The sequence below is a fragment of the Leuresthes tenuis genome, unplaced genomic scaffold (assembly GCF_036924035.1).
Source record: "Leuresthes tenuis unplaced genomic scaffold, fLeuTen1.0.hap1 SCAF_5, whole genome shotgun sequence".
Taxonomy (NCBI): domain Eukaryota; kingdom Metazoa; phylum Chordata; class Actinopteri; order Atheriniformes; family Atherinopsidae; genus Leuresthes; species Leuresthes tenuis.
In genome coordinates this window covers 18,158,259-18,174,410 of record NW_027325359.1, presented here as the reverse complement: position 1 = coordinate 18,174,410, position 16,152 = coordinate 18,158,259, and the positions used below count along the sequence as shown (strand labels likewise).

Genomic DNA, 16,152 nt, shown 5'->3' with positions numbered 1-16,152 from the left:
CCGTTCAAAAACATGCATGTTAGATTAATTGGTATCCCTAAAATTGTCCTTAGGAGTGTGTGTGGCTGTTTGTCTCTGTGTGGACATATGTACCTGGCCAACTGCGTGATAACCGCTGGGATAGGCTCCAACTACCCCGTGACCCGACCGACAGATTAAGTGGGTATGGATGGGCTGTTTTACTTCTTTTTTTTTTTTTTACTGTATATACAGATACAAATTTTCTGTGCTTGACTTATAACCAAGTTTAAGACAGTGACCATGGACAGTATTCAACTGATAATTGTTATTTGGAAACCTAAACGGTGGAGAAAAAGGCATCTTGTGTTCAATTGTTAAACACTCATTCCGCACGATGCCAAATTCTGATTATTTTTCAAATATCTGTGCATGTAGCTACCAGAAGCTTCAAGAACTGGTAGAACTGAATGGAAACTAAAGCGTCAGTTTCCTTTAGGGATAAATTAAGTTTGCATATATGACTGCATGTAGTTAAAAAACTATGACAGCATTGTAATGAGCTACATTATCCTTTGCTGAGGTGCTGAAAGCCCTACATAGGCTAACACCATCCACGCACACACACGCAAACAATCTGTCAACTTGCAAACAGCTAAATGTTCATCCTGCAGAAAGGAAAAAGGAAATGTAAATTATGATGACTTGTTTAACGAGATTAGCATGGCAACGGCACAAGTATGATTTCAAACACTCCTCCCAACCAAAAGCTATAGCTCAGCGCGCACACACACACACACACACACACACACACGCACACACACACTCACACACGACACAAGAGCTTACAAAGGAGTGTGACAAACTTGCCGGCGCCCCTCTCAGGGTGACGCTACAGTTGATTTGGGAATTACAATTAGATTTATGATGTGGCTGCATATGGCTGAGCTCTCTGTTACTCTCTCTGCTATGCTGGGATTGGCTACAGCGAGCACCGGCGCCGTGGCGTATACACCACAGCACAGTCAGAATGTGTAGTGTTACCTCACACACGAACGCACACACACACACACACACACAGTGGAACAATAGGCCACATTTACTGTAATGGGCCACCAAAATATAAAGACCAAGTGGAATAGCTCAGCTTTGGAAACAGAAAGCCTTGTGTTGGAAATTATTAGATCCCTGGAAAGTAAGAGCACCATTTAGAGCAATGGAAATAAAAAATCATAGAGCAGTACCTGTAGCTTGTGCATGCTGTTTTAGTACAAAGAACCCACAACACTGTGGTATAAGTGTTTCTCTGCAAATTAACAGCTTGTGTTCTTTTCACAAAAGTCAAAGAAACTCTTAAAAGGCAATGATGAAGGGACAGATTGGTAATGAAAATCTCAAGTCTTTACTTTTTTTTTATTTATATATATTTTTTGGATTGTCTTTCTCACCAAGTTGTACTGACACTTTTTAGAGCCAAAGCTGGCTAATAAATACAATGAAATGTTAAAATGCACAATTGAATTTCAAATACAACACTCATCACAAAAATGTGTGTGACCATGAAACTTGTGTTCTGCCTTTGCACGTCACAACCAACAAGAGCATGAGGTTACCTTTTTAAAGAGATCAGAGGTGATGTGACCCCTTTAGGCGGCACTAGAGCTGCAGAAACAAAATTTGCTTAAATAGATGTTTCGAAAGAAATGGCAATTTACTGGTGCCTGTCATGTACAAGGCTCCAAAAATGTGACTTTTTGCTGACTAAGTTATCATGTTTTAAATCAAACAACAACTTCACATTAGTCAATACTAAAAAGAACAAAAACAAAACAAAACAACATAGAATTAATATCCAGTGCTTAGGATGTGTATGACACCAACAGAAATGACTATGCATGAAGCTTTTCTCTGCAATGTAAGCTAGATTCAATGTTCAGTCCCAGCTTGTGATGCTTTTCCAAGTAAAAAACGCCAGATATGGTCATGAGGAGAAAATCTGGAGTCGAGGGACTCATGAAGCAGCTAAACAGAGCACCTAGAGCCCCTACCGAGGTCGCCATTTGAAAATGGAAACATTAGAAATTGCAGAGAATGCTTGAAAAGAGACACAGTAAAAATATGATTTTTTTTCCCGAGAAAGAATGTGACACTTGAGTAAAAAAAGAAAAAGAAAAAAGCATGCATGCTGAGCATTGTGCTGACTGCTGGGCTGCTTCGAAGGAAAGACGAACATCTCGGGTCTGACTGGAAAATCTGCTCTGGCTGGGGTGATTGTGACTGAGAATTATGGACTTTTTCCTCCCCCATTCTTTTCTTAATTTACTTGTCCTCAAAATACACATGCAAAGTAGAAAAGGGTATCCTTGTTGAAACAGAGGACCCATTAAACCCATTATTTTTGCAATAATATAAATTCTTTTTTAAAACGCATTTGGCATATCTTTCTCATGATGCTAAGACATTAAAAATAACAGGCCAAAAAGTCATTTTTTTGTCAAAACACAATACAGTAAAGGGATCTCGGGAGTTAGAATTTTTTTATCCTACAGTATAGTCTCTCTGCAGCTGATCTCTCCCATGTCCTATTATGCCAAATAAGCAGAGCTTAGGGTACACTTTTAAGACTTCTTAAAGGGAATTCTTAAAGTGAAACCAAGCTGAAAAGTATCTATACCTTAAGCCTGATTTAAAGGGACAGACTCAAATGCTGGTATTGCACTGCACTTACTGCAAAAGTGTTTGGCCTCAAGAAACTAAGGGCAATGTGGTTCATGAAAGCACCAACGTAGTGGGAGAGAGGAACAGGCGCCTTCGTTGCTGCTCAACTTAATATGTCTCAAAGCCAAAAAGGCTGCCGGAGGGTGACACGAAATGTGTATGTGTCTGTGACTGAGTGAGTGTGATAAAGACATATTCTCCCTGAGCTCTGCCTGTGATTTGGCCAGTAGGGGAGCCAGCAGTTACTAAGTAGGAACCCATCAGATAGAAAAAGCTGATTGTATAAGACTTTTTGCAGCATTGGAAATTAAGACTACAACATCCCAAGAAAATGTGAATGTTTGGCACATTTGAAGAAAATCTGACAATGTCTGGGTACTTCCTTACTTAACAATACTTCTACTACTAATACTAATAATAATAATAATAATAACATGAGGGATTTTACTCCCTTTATTTCATTGAAAGTCTGAAAAGTCCTACCACTCTTTTTTGTATGAAAACAAACAAAACACATTCACAAGCTGGCACATCATACCTGAGCTGGGATATTAAAAAAAAAGAAAAACTAACAGTAATGTAATGTAAGCAGCAAAAAAAAGGATGTAGCACTGTATTTATAAGAAACAAAAGTAAGACTATAAGATTACAAGAGCTAGGATTTATATTAAAAACGTTCCAAATTTTAAGTTTGGACAGTCCAGAGTCTCTGACAGGCAGTGACCTGTCAGAGAGAAGTCTAAAGAGAGGAAAACAAACGGAAAAGGAAAAAAAAAACAAAAAGTAAATACATAATGATAAAACTAACACACTCCTTAAACATTTAAGACCAAATAGCTGTCAAAGAGCAATTTGCAATGCTTTAAAACCCATGCATGCTCTTTACAAACCACACTGCAATGTGTCCGTAGCTCATTTGTTCTTTGTCCCATTCTCTCTCATTCGCTTCCCATTTCTAACTCTTATTCGCTCCTGTTAAGATTGTCAAAGAGTCGAAAAGTGGAGTTCATTGTCAGCTGTATGTCAACATTATTGTTCTGGTTCAGGTTGTGTTCTTGGGCCACATTTTCCCCATTGGCGCTCTTCTTCAACAAGGCGTCAGTCAACATACTGCTCAAGAACTTTCTGAGCGTGTCTGTAGATTTTATATCTTGTCTGGACATGCTCAGTGCATTAAGCAACATGTCCTGAAAGTCTGCCTGAGAGTCTCTTTAATAAAGCGTGTTCTTAAGATTTGTCTCTGTCTATAATGGTTGTTTTTTTGTTCTTTATACATCTTGACACGCTGAGCACGCTCAGTTGGCACTGACAGCCTCCCGTGTCTCATGGTCGCTGCTATAGTCTGACTTTGGCTCGTCTTCAAAGTCCTCATACATGTCCATGTCGTCGTCTCCATTGGTGGGGTCACTGGGTAGATCCAAAGCTCCAACCACACCTCTGTTGCTGCCCCCACCAGGCTCAGACTTCACCCCATACGTGCTCTGAATAACTGGGATGTTGGGTTCAGGGCTGGCTGAGTTGCTTGAGCAGTCTGAGGTCAGGTGTGGGGATGACGTGGCTGTTGTTGCCATTGTTATGGCGCCTGGGTAAACTCCTACACCTCCAGGGCTGTTGCCCAGAGAAATTGGTGGCTGAGGCCTGAGAATCAAGGAAAGAAGAAAAGGAGAAAAAGGAGGAAAAACTGGAATTAGACAAAGGTGACAAAAAGCAACCTTAGCCGACATGATAAAACATGAAATGAAGAGGACAAATAATGAGGATAAAAATGAGTAAAAGTGGCTTAGAAAGGCACAGCCCTGTGAAAAGCACAGAATGTAATATCTGCTACATTGGGTTTTACATTAAAAAACGATCAATGATGTTGTGAAAAATTATTAATATGGAAGGAAAACATTATTGTTTGTGCGGAATTTAATCAAATAGCAATAAATCAATAAATTTTTCGCTTAAAATCACAATTGCTAAACTTTGTTGTGGTATAACAGGAAAAGTTGAAGGATAACCACAGTCAATTTGATGAATATAGTTAACTATATGTCCATCTCTTTGATAGACAATACAGATTATTATTGCCATTCATTGAGCCATACTGAAGACAAAAAAAATTGCAAAACATCTACGTTGAATTATAATAAAACCATTTTGAAAAATTTCACTTTATATATGAACTGATTTCTGTACAAGCTGAGGGGCTATGCCTTTGTTTAGAAACTAATTCACTATCATTTGAATATCAACTTTCAACAAAACTTTAAATGTGAAGCCACTTAAGTGGAAGCATGTCCTAACATGGAGCTCTACCTGCCAACTCACAGAAGCGTCTGCTAAACAGCCTAGTTAAGATGTAGATGAAATATGAGGGTAAAAGCACAACATTCAAACAGGCCCTCTGGCACCTCAAATAAACCACATAAAGCAGGAAAACTGCTGTCACCTTTCTCATCTAATGGTTTTGCCTACTCTGTCTCCTGACACTATTACTACTGTATGCTCTGACACACTAATTTTCACATTAGTTGCTGTAAAATAGCGCTGTTTCAGTTATATGGAAAGTGCAGAAGCTGGTTGTGCAGCTTTAACTGAAAGTTCAGGCCTGGAGAATCTGAGCTCTTTCACATTTACTTGACCACACACAGTAAATGTGGCATTCAGCCTGTGATGTCTGACTCGCTCTCATTCCCTCTCAAACATCTGCTTACATTTCATATTCCACTCCGTCTGTCTGTGTCCAATTTTACTGGCCGCAAGCGCCCAGCATTGTCCTAATTTAATAAATGACAACCTATTAAAAGTTGCTCCTATTCAAGCTGTGGCCTCTGGTAAATCCATCTATAACTCAGACCACTGTGATAGATTTAAACACATCTAAGACTGGTTCATATTAAGACGATGCCACTGCTCTTTCTTTGCCACACCGACTTACACACATAGGAAGATAAATACATAAATTAGAAATAGATGATGAATAAATAAGCAAATGTTGAAAGGATTTTGCATATAGAACCACAGGAGATTCCAAAACTTTCATAAAAGGTTCATAAACCTCGATGGTCAATCCACAAACCTCTGGCACACATAAAGGAAAGACCTCACATAAAGTGCAAAACTGCTTTTGAAATGTTCGAATAAAAGGCCTCTGCAACTGCTTAGTAAAAAAATGTCACACAATAGTACATCTAGTAATTACATATTTATGTATTATATTTCTGACTACCTTTTGCTTATCTACAACATTGCACAATTACCCCCCCTAAAGAAATGTACAAAATGTACCTCATTCAGTAATGCAGATATTTTGGTTAATCCTGTTGAAACACACCTTCTAATTACAACATGGCCCTACTTGAACACATCTTCTTTGAGTCAATGGAGTCAAAACTGAGGTCAAAATGTAGATGCCTTATTCATGTTCCAATTCCCTAGCAACCTGAGAGGCAAAAATAGGATGTGACAGCATGTGAATTACTGAATTACAGCGTTTCCTCACCCCACGAAAAACTGCCTCATCTCCTGACGTCGCGAACGCATCATCTGCTTGTACTCTCCGATGCGCAGCTTCTTGCCGTCGATGATGCAGGTTCTCTTGGGTCGTGGCTTGTACTTGTAGTTTGGATATTTCTCCAGGTGAATCTTGCTTAAGCGGGCCTGCTCCTCATAGTATGGCTGCTTCTCCTGATTGGTCATGGCTTTCCAGCGAGAACCTGGTGCACACGATTGAGATTTGTTTTAGTGTTTTGAGATTCACCTTCAAACCTACAATATCTTAAATAGTCAACAGTTAAGTGCAGGTTGTCTAATTTACAATGTATATACATAATATTTCATGGAAACGTGTGTTTGAATAGTTCAAACTCATGTATTTTATGAGAAATCTGGAAAGGAGCAGGAGCTCTTAAAAATTCCTCTCCTTTTTTTTCCACCAACACACCACTTTATGTAACATGGGGGATTTCTCTTTTCTAATGCTTTTTACAGTATAGATGACCGTGAGTTTTTTTTTTTGTAGTTCTGTTCTGTCGTTCTGTATCGGCTTCAGGCTGCCAGAACGCTGGTATAAGAAAGCAGAGCATCAGCGGTGATGGAGTGCTGAGGTACAACTGCACACTGTAATAATTTCTTTCTTGGAGTCCTGAATTTTGAGTTTTGAATATCCCACACTGGGGGATGAATAAAATATTTCTTATTCAGTAGTTTGTATCTCAAGTGTCTTTATCCTCCCTCGTCACTTGCATGGCAGGCACCATGAAACATAGCTTTGCTTTATTATAAACACTTTTTTTTTTACAATAGGTTCTGTTCTTTTTTTTGCCCTCTTTAAATACTCCAGTGGTGAACAACCACCTCCATTTTCGTCATCCTCTGATATGCGATGACAAAGTTTACAGCACTGTGAACACAGCATTGTTCACAAATGTCGATAACTCATCAGCACAGTCGCTTGTTTCTCCACAGATTCTCCTCACAACACAAATGAATTTCTCTCTGATGGGCAATATTTCTCTTAATCTTTGACTCCTGGGCTCTTTGCTGCCTATCGGGCTCATAAATATAAGGCTGTGGTCTGTCATATTTATTTACCTTTACATTTTCAATCTCCTCAGCGTCAAACCCCCTGCATGGATCCAAATTTCTTAGAGTTAAACTCACTCTAGCTTTGCTACTCTCACTTGTGTTTTTTAAAGTGCACAAAGCTGATACTAAAACAGCAGTAAATGGTACTGTAGTGCATATACAATATATACATATATTTTCCAAAACCTTTTTTTTTTTGGTACATGCATTTAAACTTAACATTGAGATGATAACATGCAAGCTGCACTCTAACAAAACGTTGACTGAATTCAAAGCTTCAGACATTTAGAGATCTTAGGGAATTGCAAAGATTTTGCATTTCGAAATTGCATTTCTTTTTGTCCAAAACTACGTGCATTGAAATGGTGGTCTGACCACCTTGTACATTGTCAAATTATATGCAGGAGTCATAATTCTGACATTTTAGGTGGTTTCTTAAGCTCAGACATCTTAATGTGATCACACACCATTGAGTCTGTTTAAAATCAGGAGCGGATTACTTTCTGCTCCCTCTTGGCTCAGGAAGAATGATACATTGTGTACTTCCAATGTTCACTAGTAAGAGGACCTTCTGAACAAGTGGAAAGGGCCATAACTCCAGGAACGCAGCACATCTGTGAAGCACTTTGACAACTGATTATACACACTCTGCCTCGCTCCTCTGTTTATCAAGGTTTATCACAAACTCCTCTTGTACTTTTGTCACACAGGAAACACAGGGGAGTTTTTTTCAAGTCTGCCACCCACCCTCTCCACAAAGTCCAGCTGTGTTATTGTGCTGGAAGGACGTGCATTGTATACATACAATCATACAAACGTACACAGTTCTGTTTTTTGTTCCTGTAAAGGTTGCACAACTTAATAAAGATCCTGAAAATGATCTGTGGCGGTTTCAGCCACCAGGATCTGAATGTTTATTTTCAACATCAAATACTGCATTAAATTGAAAAAACACTGTCGTGGTTCATTACAACAAGGACTTTAAATATCTCACTTAAAAGTAAATTCTTCCACAAACATTATTGTAATTTTGAAAGTGAAAACATTCATCTTATAAATTCTAGAAGCGTTTTACAGGACACAAAACGCTCCTTTGTAGGACCCCATTCAAAAAATGAATAACACAGACCCGCCAATGAAAAAGTAATTTGTTCACGATGCTCAAGGGCAGAGTTTACATTCGGCAACCCTCAAGCTCACTCGAACCCTGCGTCGGACAGTGGAGGTCTGAGGAACGTTTCATGAACAACCGTTGTGCTCTGCACCGTGTGAATGGATATCTGTGTTGAGGAGGTTAGAATCCACACGGATTTTAACTGAATGCATCCATCACGCTAGTCAAGCTGACACAGAGGAGCTCTGTGTGTGGAGTGTTCCTGGCTGAAAAACACATTAGTCCTTCTCATAATCTGCAGCTTGTTGGTAAGAAACCCTGTGAACTGGGAAATATTGTGGGAGGGCAACCTAATGGACACAGAGGCTCACCTTAAAGAGCGCCACGTGAAACTGATGGAGGAGGGAGGGACACAAAATTGTTTATGCTGATGAGTTCTGATGAGTATGTCCTTCAGGTGTAAGTATACAGCATGTAAGGCTGATTGTTTCGATAAAGAATATACCTCTTTCATAAAGGATTGGGTATAACTGTGATTGCAAATGAGACCATACAGGAAAAAGAAAACCAATGCCACAGTTAGTATGAAATCAGTTTCTCTGGAGACAAGAGCTCAGAAAATAAAAACATGGTGACGATATTCTGAAAGTTCATCGATCAAAGAGAAATCTCACCGAGGATCTTGCTGATGTTGGAGTTGTGCATATCGGGGAAGGTCTGCAGGATCTTCCTCCTCTCGTCTTTGGCCCAGACCATGAAGGCATTCATGGGCCTCTTGATGTGGGGCTCGTTGCTGTTCCTGCCCCGCGTCTCCCTGAACACCCGCGCCTCTGTGATATTATTCCCTAAGCAACAGAAAAGAATGACATTTTGTATCTCTACTTGGCAAACTCATACTTTCATGTTAAAATAAAAAGATAACGAGGATGAGTCGTTTTTGTTTGACTGTTTTTTTGTCCTTCCTCATGACGCTTCTTGACTCAGTTTTTGACTTTTTGGATGAGGATGTGTAACAAAAGCCCAACAAAAGTCCAGTGGGGTCTTTCTGGGATATGCCCTCCACAGCTTGACACAAGCAAACATGAACTATGCACACTATAATCAGTTTGCTTAGGCCTGTGTTTACTTCCCTGACTAAACTGGCCAGGATGAGTACTCCTCAGCTGCTCATTGCCTGTAAACAGTGGTGCTTTATGAGAAACAGGTGTGTTGGGCTTGGAGTGTACTTTTTTTCTGCAAAACTTCTCTTTGACCATTATTTTCAACAAACTTGCTGTCCGTCTTTATCCGCTTTGGTTTGCAAACCAGGTTGGATCTTGTGTCAATAACACTTAAAAGAGGAGAGTTCAGCCTCTGGACGTGCTTTTCTTTTGAAAATTTCAAGGGTGCGAAAAATTGATATTGAACGCTGTTTAGTTATTGTGGGTGTCCTTCATCATAGCTTGCTGAGAGGCACAATAAATATTTGCACTTGCTGAATGCAACCTGAATAACTCCATCTTCAAACACTTTCGAGAGTGGCTGAGTTACAAGTCACCAGTTTCTATTTTCTCCTTTTTCTCTTTGTTTTTTATTTTTGGATTTGCTTTTGCAAGCAGCAAATACAAGTACACATTAAGTAATCCTGATAAGAAGAGTGTGATAAAAAGTGGAAAAAGAGTTATGAGAGAGGTTCTCACCATCAAGATCCTCTGGTCTTGTGAGGTCAATTACTCTATGGACCATCTTCCCTGCATCCTCGCCGAGCTTCCCCAGGTGCTGGCTCAGTGTCTCATAGTGCAGCCGCTCCTGCAAAGTAAAAAAAGTGTGTAAAGTTACTTGATGTAAGCTGAATACACAGTGGAGCTACAGACATTTGAGTGATCCAGAAAGAAAAACACTTCTTGTCACATCACATTGGCATTTTCAAAACTGGTCATCTCTGATGGTAATGACGGCAACAAAACTATTAGCTGGGTTGAGTTGGCATCGTGGAAACTCCAACAAGGCTCCTCAAAAACAGGCACCTTTCTTTGAGGGCTTTTTTTTTTAGAGTATCTCATGGAAACCCTAAAGGATAAAGGGGGTTAATGCAATAAAGTAATAAACTAATATACAAGGCTGCGCTAATCACCAGTGTCCTCTCCAGCCTCCCTTCATCATTTACACTGTCTGCTTCCACTGATATGCCTGCCATTTCACTTCTGAGACAGATAACTTCTACAAGCAGCTTGCTTTGGGGCCTTCCAGCTAAAATTACCCCACCACGCTCCTGAAGAGCGGCAGAAATCATTGAAACCTTTGCGCAGCCACCGCACATCCACACTCTTCTCCTCTCCTCTCTTCGTATTCCCTCTCTCCCTCCCCTCCTCCCTCACAGCTCCCCTCCTTTTTCTGGTGACAGAGGCATTTTGTTTGACGCAAAGAATGGTTGCCGGGTGAAGTCATGCCGCGGTAGCCGCTGGCAGAGTTGGTGGAACTTAGGGGCCAGCGTGTATGAGTGTGTGTGTGTGTGTGTGCCTATGTGTGTGTGTTTATAGATGAGAAGTTGGTGCGGGCCAATGTCAGCACTACAGCAAGGCTGTAATCAGGCCCACCACAGAACATGTGCCTGGGCAGTGCCATGCTCACCGCAGGAAGCAACTGCCTAACAAAGGACGAAAGAAAAGAAAGAGAAGAGGGAAGGACAGAGAAGTGAAAAAAGGAGAATAGAAAACTAGTCAAGAGAGAGATAAGTTCTCAAATTCACTGAGAATCTGCTTTTAGGCTCATGTAGTGCAAAGCAATGCCTTGCTGAAAGTGACTCCTAATGATGAAGCGAGTCGAAGTTGAAATTGGATGTCCCATAGTGCTTAATTTCTAAACAAACTAAGGAGCTGGAGATGTATGACTGTTCCTGGTGAATGGGAGGAGACCAATGGAAAAATAATGCAGAGGAGAGTTTTTGGAAAATGGACTTAGACAGCATCAATAGAAGTAGAACGATCCAAACTTCAGATTAACAGCAGCCCTGGGTCAAAATTTGCAGATATTCCCTGCGGTTGGTCTACTTTTTGGTCTTTTTAAAAGTTTTTGTGGCAAATGCAATAAGGAGCTGTCTTTCCTTTGTTTAGTCAAGATTGAAATAGGTTTGGCCCGCATGCCTGCTGGTTTCAAACTAGACTGCTGCCTTTTGGAGTACTATCATAGATTTTTTTCTCTTTCAGTGGACTCCATTTGTATCAAGTAAGAAAGAAAGCTAAAAAAGGGAGGTATAGGATTCACTTTTCAAAATTGAATCTGTGCAAATAGGTACCCCAGAAGCAAATCAGATCAGTGCTGCTGCACATCATTGCTTTTGGCCTCCGCATGCGTTGCTGCTGAAAGTATATTTCTACGTTTAAGAGACACCCGACTCTTTTTGTTCCGCATGGTCTCTCCTCTTCTTGGCGTCTGCATCTCTCCGCTGTTGCTAGGGGTAACACTCCAAACTTTACTGTGTGAGTTTGTGTTTTTTTTTTTTTTCTAAATTCATTACCACAGTTACAACTCGCCCTCTGCCAGCACAACGTGTCTCCAGCTGACCCGCAACCGTTTAGTGTCTCCTCCTGGACCAATCAAGTTTGGTAACCTCCTCAGTTGCCCCCTCCTGCCATTTTCTCTCTCCTCCTTCTCGCTTCATCTCGTCTTTTTCTCTTTCCTTCTCTACACTTTGCTGTGTGCCGATAGAGCTGTCAGTCACCCCTGTTCAGTTTTTTTCCCCCTCGCCTTTTCACCATTCCTTCTATTCATAGCCCTTAATGCCCCACCACCAGCCCTCCACCCCCTCTGGGCTCCTTTTCCAAAGAAGTAGACTTTCAAAAGTCTATTTACAGGTGCCAGACTCAGCTTTGTAACATACATTATTATAATGTACATCATTCAGGCTTCAAATGCAGCAAAATTATGTCAACCTTTAATCAAGACTTGGAACTGTCTGAACTGTTGGTTTCACATCCTTGCTTCCTACAAAGACCGAATTGACCAGCAGAGCCAGTATTAACTTCTATACAATCAATCCCTCCCTGCTCTCTCTTCTCAAGCCTTATTTTTCTTCCCTAAAAGAAAGTGTGCTGACTAGTTCTGACCGAAAACAGACAAAGAATTTTCTATAGAATTTTTGGTAAATTTATAAACTGTAAATTTATAAACTGTAAATGTACCACGTGAAAGAATCCAAAACTAGGTGTAGCAGATTGTTCTTTGCAGAGTTCTTTTCAAACTTATTTTCAAAAAACAGTTTATTGACCAGAAAGTTAAAAAAAATTATAATTCTTTAATAGAATTTTGAAGGCAATCGAACAAAAATATATTTACATATTTATTCAAACAGCCTTATTTGACCTTATTTAATAGTTTGTTCAGTTTTTTTTCCCTCATTCGTTATTATACAAAGTCATTTACATTCTGAAAATACACTTGATACATATTTGCTTTAATTTCAAGTTTCTGGTGAGGTGTCCAACATCCAGACATGCTTTTACAGTTTTTACAGTGTTGAGGGGTCTGTTCACAGTTTTAGAGGAGTACGGCAGGCTTCTGCATGTCAGCCACTAAAAAAAAAAAATTGGTTTGTAAGCAGGGTTGTATGAAATCCTTCTGAGCAGTCCGTTTCTTACCTGCTGCAGACAGCGGTCAGAACCCTCCCTGTTAGAAGTAGTACCTGCTACTCAGAAAGTGTCCACAGAAAAGCAAACCCCTTGTCTAAATTGAAGATATTTCATATATGTATTTCATAGTAAACTGAGTGAACACTATATAATGTTAATTTTACACCATATCCCTAATCCTTCAGACGGTTATCGATTTTTTTCACTATTTTGTGTCTTTGCAGGTACTGTAGCTGTTAGAGAGCTTACTGTTGGGTATTATTTTCGTAACAATTTAAATGATGGCAAGTGTCTGCGCTTGTCCAGACTTTTCATTCATTTTCATTGTCTCACAGTTGTTGTTCTTGGATTAAAGCAGCAGTACTTCAGTCAGAGCTGATGGGCGAAAGGATACTTTACCCAGAAGTGAGACTCAAGGCATTGATTTTCTTTTGCTGTCTGATGTAAAAGTGATGCACTGTGAAAACCCAAAATACAGCATTTGCTCAAACTGTTATGAAATTTTGGAGGTTTGAGCTGTTTTAGATGGTGAAAATGCACTCCTCCTTGGAGTAGCTGTTGGCCCATCTTGTCCTGTCAGAATTCCTCCCTGATTTTTCCAACCTGAAAGTGCTCTGACTGCTGTTGATGAAAAGATAGCTACTCATAAGTACTTCAGACAATCCTACGTGAAGAAAAAAAAATAAAAATAGCCATTTCAGGTAACCTAACAGTAAAAAAATCTCAACAGCCGAGATGATAAAAAAATGAATATTTGTTGTTTTTGACAAACATTAACTTAATCAGTTTACATTGTTTGGGCTACAAGGCATTGGATTTAGTAAATGTATAGATATGTTGTGTTGTAAATATGACATATAGATGATTTTAGTTTGTCATCACATAATATGTAAGCAGAGTAAGGTGCCAATCTTTTAGAATCCTGGTGTTTTCCTTTAGGTGGGCGAACAGAGTGTCTTGTGACTGTGTGCAGAGTCTTTTACACACACATACAAACTCACACATATGTGTACACACCCACACAGTCATACACAGTGGCTATTTCAGTGAGCTTTGGCAGCCGCAGGCCAGCTGGAAGCAACGTAAGCGTAAGGTGATACTCAACAATGCCACTAACTGGCCAGGCCTCTCGTCTGTACACCAGCTATAATGACATTAACATGGCCAAGGCCAATGCAGAGCCAGGACACACAAACACACACATACACACAAAGGAACCCAGGATCGCTTTCAGCTCTTAGGGAAATGTCTATGTAGTCGATGCTTGAAATGAACACTGTGGGACAAAAATACACAAACACACAGTGAAAAAAAGACAAACACACACACACACACAGTCAGACGTCACAGCAGCTCCCTTTGAGTCGAATCAGCGCGAGCAATAAATAGCTCAACATTAAACATTACACTTAGATATTATTTACAGCCCTTGCCTTATTCCCTCCAAAGCAGCAGAATGTGCTGCGTTGGAGCAATGTCGTAAAAGAGAAAGACTTGGGCGGAACCTCGAAGTTTCATAGGGGAGAAAATTTAATCGACTAATAGAAAACAACACACAAATCCAAGGTAAAGAAAAAGCGCTGGTCCTGTTGCCTCCCGAGGTGGAAGGGGTGAGTCACACTCTCAGTCTCCAGCAAGTTCCATCCATGAATTGTTTAAGACAGAGCAAGGCCTTTGAGCACTTCAGGAAAAGAAAATAAGAAAAAAAAAAAAAGAAAACAAACCCACAGACAAAAAAACTTCTCTGTCCCGATGAAAAAATGATGCATTTACAGCTAAGAGAAAGAGTCTTTGAGCGCCTGTTGTTAGGTAACGAATAACAAACTGACAACAAATACTGAGGCCTGCTGACATCCTTAAACCGGAAACAATTACTTTGAGACTTTCCAAATGAGCTTTTTATTAGTAGGCATGCAGCTATAAACCAAATTACTGCATTGCTTTGGTTTTGTTCTTATAAAATTGGAAAATATAGAGCCTTAGAATCATATAGGAATCTCTCTGAAAGACCCTCACCTTAATGCGAGATTATTTCAAAGTTAACTTTAGGCAAAAAAAAAAAAAAAAAGCTCTTTCAAGCACAAACTTACCGAAAACCAGTGGTGGGATATTTATTATTTTTGCTGGACCCGCACCAGACAACTTACATTAAATCTTTATAAACAATTTATCAGCATAAGCTGTTATATCATTTATATTTATGAGTTTTTTCAGTGTTTACCAGTATAATGACTTCTAAAAAAGAATTAACTAGGGACTCAGAAGAAGCGCAGCAGCGATATATTTTGCCAGATTTGGATGTTTTCTTCCTGAAGATGCAAGGCAAACAAGTCCAAAAAATTCAAAACAGTCTATCCTTGGAGTGCACCAATCATGACCTACTTGGGGTTGGTGGGTTCAAAGTCTCCACCCCTAAAATATTCATGAGTTCCTCTCTTCCTCCCCTTCTCCTCATCCTTGGAAGCAACACGGGATCAATTGCGCAGGAGAGTCAGTTTAATCATGTTCCCTTTTTTGTATTTTTTTATCATATGTCTGATCCTTAGAATCTGTGATTGGCTGGTCAAAATGATTGAAGATGTTTTGAAATTGGCATTTCCCTCTGGATATGAGATCTCTGCCCAAAGGCCCTGTCTCCATCAATCCAAAGGGAAGAGATGGGCAGGGGAAGAGGTAGGAGTGGAGGGGGAGGAGGCTTTTTCCCTGAGAAAGGCCCTTTAATTGGGCTAAAACCCACAGGCTGGGATCCCCCCCCTCCCCTCCAGGGCAAATGGAGAGCTGGACTCTATTATACACACATACATGGACACACACTAATGTTAACATCATCTCCTCTCCAAAAAAACACTTACTAAGTCAAGGCAGGCACAAACACACACACACACTAACAAGCCAAAGCCATCACTTGTCATTGGCCCAGCTGCTCCCTCTTCAAAGCTGTTGGCTTCTGGGTGGCCGTGGAGATGAGAGGAGAAATGAGAAGTTCTCAAGTGCTGCAGACTGAGCCAAATGACACCAAATATCATCCATGATTATTCCTCAGACTCAGGCGCTAGCTGAGGAGAAACCTTGAACACTCAGCCAAGGTAACACTGGAGAAAATGTCACACAGGAATGAGGAGTTTGCAGAACCACAGGGGTGTGTCGGTGTGTTGTTGTGTGTGTTACAGGACAAGAGATCCA

The 16,152-nt window shown here is 40.2% G+C and overlaps 1 protein-coding gene across 3 annotated transcripts in view; it reads right to left on the bottom strand.

The window, feature by feature from the left end:
* Positions 1-1,352: 1,352 nt before the first annotated feature.
* Positions 1,353-16,152, bottom strand: part of LOC140307469 (transcription factor SOX-6-like) — a 114,241-nt gene continuing 99,441 nt past the window's right edge. For all 3 annotated transcript variants that reach the window (XM_072386373.1, XM_072386374.1, XM_072386375.1), the window contains exons 13-16: positions 10,042-10,150; positions 9,037-9,207; positions 6,164-6,377; positions 1,353-4,314 (exon numbers count right to left, since the gene is read on the bottom strand). In XM_072386373.1, the coding sequence (XP_072242474.1) occupies positions 3,972-4,314; positions 6,164-6,377; positions 9,037-9,207; positions 10,042-10,150 (837 nt within the window). In that variant the 3' untranslated portion in view covers positions 1,353-3,971. The remainder of the gene's footprint in view (positions 4,315-6,163; positions 6,378-9,036; positions 9,208-10,041; positions 10,151-16,152) is intronic.